Below are 3,557 nucleotides of genomic sequence, written 5' to 3'. Positions count from 1 at the left end.
GGGAGACCTTGGCAAGTTGGTCGGGTCTCAGTTCCCTCGTCTGAAAAGTGAAGAGGTGTATTAGATATTTTGAGGATGTAATGAAAAGCTCTGAGATAACTGGTGAAATCTCTTCCAGTTCTAAATCCTATGATGATATTATCTATCTCTCATTCCATTTACTTTCTCTGTCCCTAGCTGCCCTCAATTCAAAGTTCCTGCCTTTGGGTTTTTGTTTTTTTCTTTCCCCTTCTCTGCTCTTCTTTTAGTTTTTATCTCTTTTCCCCTTTGCTTATCTTTTCTTCCTGGTAGTTCACTCATCCCACTTGTCCCTCCCCCCAGAGGCATCCCCCAAGCTTCTCCTACAGCACTAAGTTTTTTTGGGCTCTCAATTCCATGCCCACCTTCCTCCCCACTGACTCAGGCTCCTCCTCTGCTCCTCCCCACATCCTGCTCACCTTTAATTGAGATGCTAATGAGGCTTCTGTCACTTCCATCCTGGGCGGGTTGGCTGGCCAGGCCACTGCACCTGTCAGGTGAGAGGGAGGAGAGACCCAGCTGCCAGATTCAACTGGAAAGAAACCAGTCCCTGCCTAGCTCTACTTGGGACTAGGAACTGGAGACAACTCAGACCTTCTGGAACCTACAGCCTCTGAGGCGCAAGAAAGCCGAGAACGAAGTCTGAGTGGGTAACACAGAGGAAAAAGTAGAAATATGAAGGTTAAAGTGGGGAGGAGGTGAAGAAGGAGGATGGGACAGAGACAGACAGACAGACAGAGACATGACAGGTTAAAGTGGTGGGGCAGGAGGAGAAAGAAAATGGGAGAGAGAGAGAGAAGCAAAGAGGCAGACAGTGAGGAAGAGACAGAGAGGCAAAGGGACAGAAACAGGGAGACAGAGACAGATTAACTTGGAGTGAAAAAGAGAAAAATTAAAGAATTCTGGGATGAGTAGACAGGAGAACCTAGGACAGAAGAGAGAAACTAGAAATTAGCCTGGAAGCTTTAGAAAAGTCCTCACTCTAAAGAGTGGAAGCAGCTGACAGAGAAGGAAGAAGTGAACCAACTACTTCAGAACTGGCGCTAACCAGCCCAAAGCAGCCAATTAGCTGGTTCCAGAGGAAAAGCGGGGAAAGGTGGAGAGGAGTGGGATTGTCCTGTCTCCTGTCCCCCACCCGTCACCATTCCAGGAGGTTTGCTCCACTCCCAGCCTGAGGAGATGAAAAGGAGTCTAGGTTGATGATCATGGAGGTAGGCAAGTCAATAGCCTAGCCCTTACTCACATTGTCTACTCCTAATCCAAGGCCCCATGAAGGAGGAAAAACTTGAGCATGGGGGCCGGCATCCCGAGCCAGGAGGACCCCAGGAGGAGGAGGAGGAGGGCCTGATTGAGTTCCACCATTCGTACCGAGAGCTCTTCCAGTTTTTCTGCAACAATACCACCATCCATGGTGCCATCCGACTGGTTTGCTCCAAGCACAACCGAATGAAGACGGCCTTCTGGGCCGTGTTGTGGCTCTGTACCTTCGGCATGATGTACTGGCAATTTGGCCTGCTGTTTGGGGAGTACTTCAGCTACCCGGTCAGTCTCAACATCAACCTCAATTCCGACAAGCTCGTCTTCCCTGCAGTCACGGTCTGCACTCTCAATCCATACAGGTCAGTCTGCCCTCAGTCCTGCTGGTTAAACCGTAAACCGCGGGGCTTTTATCTCATCAGATACAGGGATACCCCAGCCCCTCCTCTGCCATTGAAAAATCCTGATTCCAAGGGAAGTGACCCAGAGCTCCGAACTCCCCAGCCAGAGCTAAGCCCTGCCTACCACGGCCCTGTCGCTCCGATGCCCCTCGCAACCTGTTCTGAGCAGGTTCAAATATTAGCTCTGGGGCTTGTTAGTTGTGTGGCCTTGGACAAATAGTGTAACCACTCTGTAAAAGGGGACGGTAACCTTTGAATGTGCTCCCTAAAACGTAAAGCACCGTGAATCCAAGATTGAGCAGGCCATAATGTTATCCACTTGTTCTTTTCTGCCCACCTCCCTCACTTCCCAAGGCAAGAAGAAAATAGAGGTACTCTTTAATTTCAAAGGGGAGAAAGTGATGGGAACCTGAGGTAGGTGGTGGGAAGCTGGCAGAAGCCAGCCCGCCTTCCACTTTGGGGAATGCATTTCTTTAGAGTGGGTGGAATTGGGACTGCAAAGCAATGAATGACCCCACTGGTGGAAGAAAGGGGGAAAAGGGGAAAAAGGAAGAACAGGAAAGCATCCCTCTTAAAGTCTGCCTGGCCCATGCTGTAGGATTAACTTGGAAGAGGCTGATTCCAGTTTATAGTATTACACTGTAAATACTTATAGTGTTGCTTCTCAGATTAGAGGTCTGTATCCTTCAGTCTGGAGGAAATTCTTCCTGTGACTTCCTCTGTCCTTTTTCATATGATATTGTTATCGTACTTGATCCCTTTCATACACTTCAGATTTTACGTCTTCACTGACCCTTCCATCTCGATCCCTTTCCCCCATGACCCCTTCAATCCCTCTCATACGTCCATCCTTGGGACCCAGTTTATTTGGAAGTCTTTGAGTTCCATTATTTCCCATTGTCAGTTTTTTGACTGGGAGGCTGAAGGGAACGATAGATGCTAAGTAGGAGACGAACGTGTTGTGTATGTGCATACATGTACATTTACGTTAACTGATTCATCACCTAGGAGGTGCAGTGGATATAGAGCCACCAGACTGAGTTTAAAATCAGGTCCCAGACACTTACTAGCTGTGTGACCCTGGGTAAGTCAATTAATCCTGTTTGCCTCAGTTTTTCCATCTGTAAAATGAGCTGGAGAAGGAAATGACAAACCATCCCAGTATCTTTGCCCACCCCAAATGGCATGACGTAACAGTAAATTGTAGAACCAGGCCCAGCTTCTCTGTGTCCTTGACTGACTTCCTGGACATTGAAGGGATGGATGGAGAGTCATGAAGAGGAAAGTGTACTTAGTAAGTGCTATTTAGAATTATGATTACATAATTTCCACTGTATTATATTTGCTCACAAACAAGATTCCCTCTAGGACCCTGTCCTTTCTTCCTCTCTTACATGTCCCCCACCCTCCTATCCCCAGTTTCTGGGCCCTTTTGTTGTTGTTCCGTCACAATCCACTCTTGGTAAATATACTGGAATACTTTGCCATTTCCTTTTTCAGCTCATTGTATAGATGAGGAGAGGTAAACAAGGTTAAGCTACTTGCCCAGAGTCACCCAGCTCAGAAAAGTTGGAGGCCAAATTTGAACTCAGGAAGAAGCATGGGGGATGCCTCTGGGGGGAGGGACAAGTGGGATGAGTGAACTACCAGGAAGAAAAGATAAGCAAAGGGGAAATGAGATAAAAACTAAAAGAAGAGCAGAGAAGGGGAAAGAAAAAAACATATTAGGTCCCTTTACTTGGTCTCTATTTCCTTTCCCTTCCCCATTTAGTATGCAAAACCCTTGAGGTTTTTTTTTTTTTTTTTTTTTTTTTTTTTTTTTTTTTTGGTTGTTGCTCCTAAAGCCCACCATGCTTCCCTAAACTTAGAGTGCTTAACTCT

General features: G+C 46.9%; 1 protein-coding gene across 2 annotated transcripts in view; it reads left to right on the top strand.

Annotated features, from left to right (window-relative positions):
• The first annotated feature begins 468 nt into the window (after positions 1 to 468).
• SCNN1A (sodium channel epithelial 1 subunit alpha) overlaps positions 469 to 3,557 on the top strand; it is a 27,006-nt gene continuing 23,917 nt past the window's right edge. Inside the window, exons 1-2 of one of the 2 annotated variants that reach the window (XM_074269045.1) lie at positions 469 to 664; positions 1,283 to 1,637. In XM_074269045.1, the coding sequence (XP_074125146.1) occupies positions 1,288 to 1,637 (350 nt within the window). In that variant the 5' untranslated portion in view covers positions 469 to 664; positions 1,283 to 1,287. Of the gene's footprint in view, positions 669 to 1,282; positions 1,638 to 3,557 lie in introns of both variants that reach the window. The other variant, XM_074269046.1, reaches the window with a different exon arrangement.

The sequence above is a fragment of the Sminthopsis crassicaudata genome, chromosome 5 (genome assembly GCF_048593235.1).
Source record: "Sminthopsis crassicaudata isolate SCR6 chromosome 5, ASM4859323v1, whole genome shotgun sequence".
Lineage (NCBI taxonomy): Eukaryota > Metazoa > Chordata > Mammalia > Dasyuromorphia > Dasyuridae > Sminthopsis > Sminthopsis crassicaudata.
This window is presented reverse-complemented; position numbering and strand designations above follow the sequence as displayed.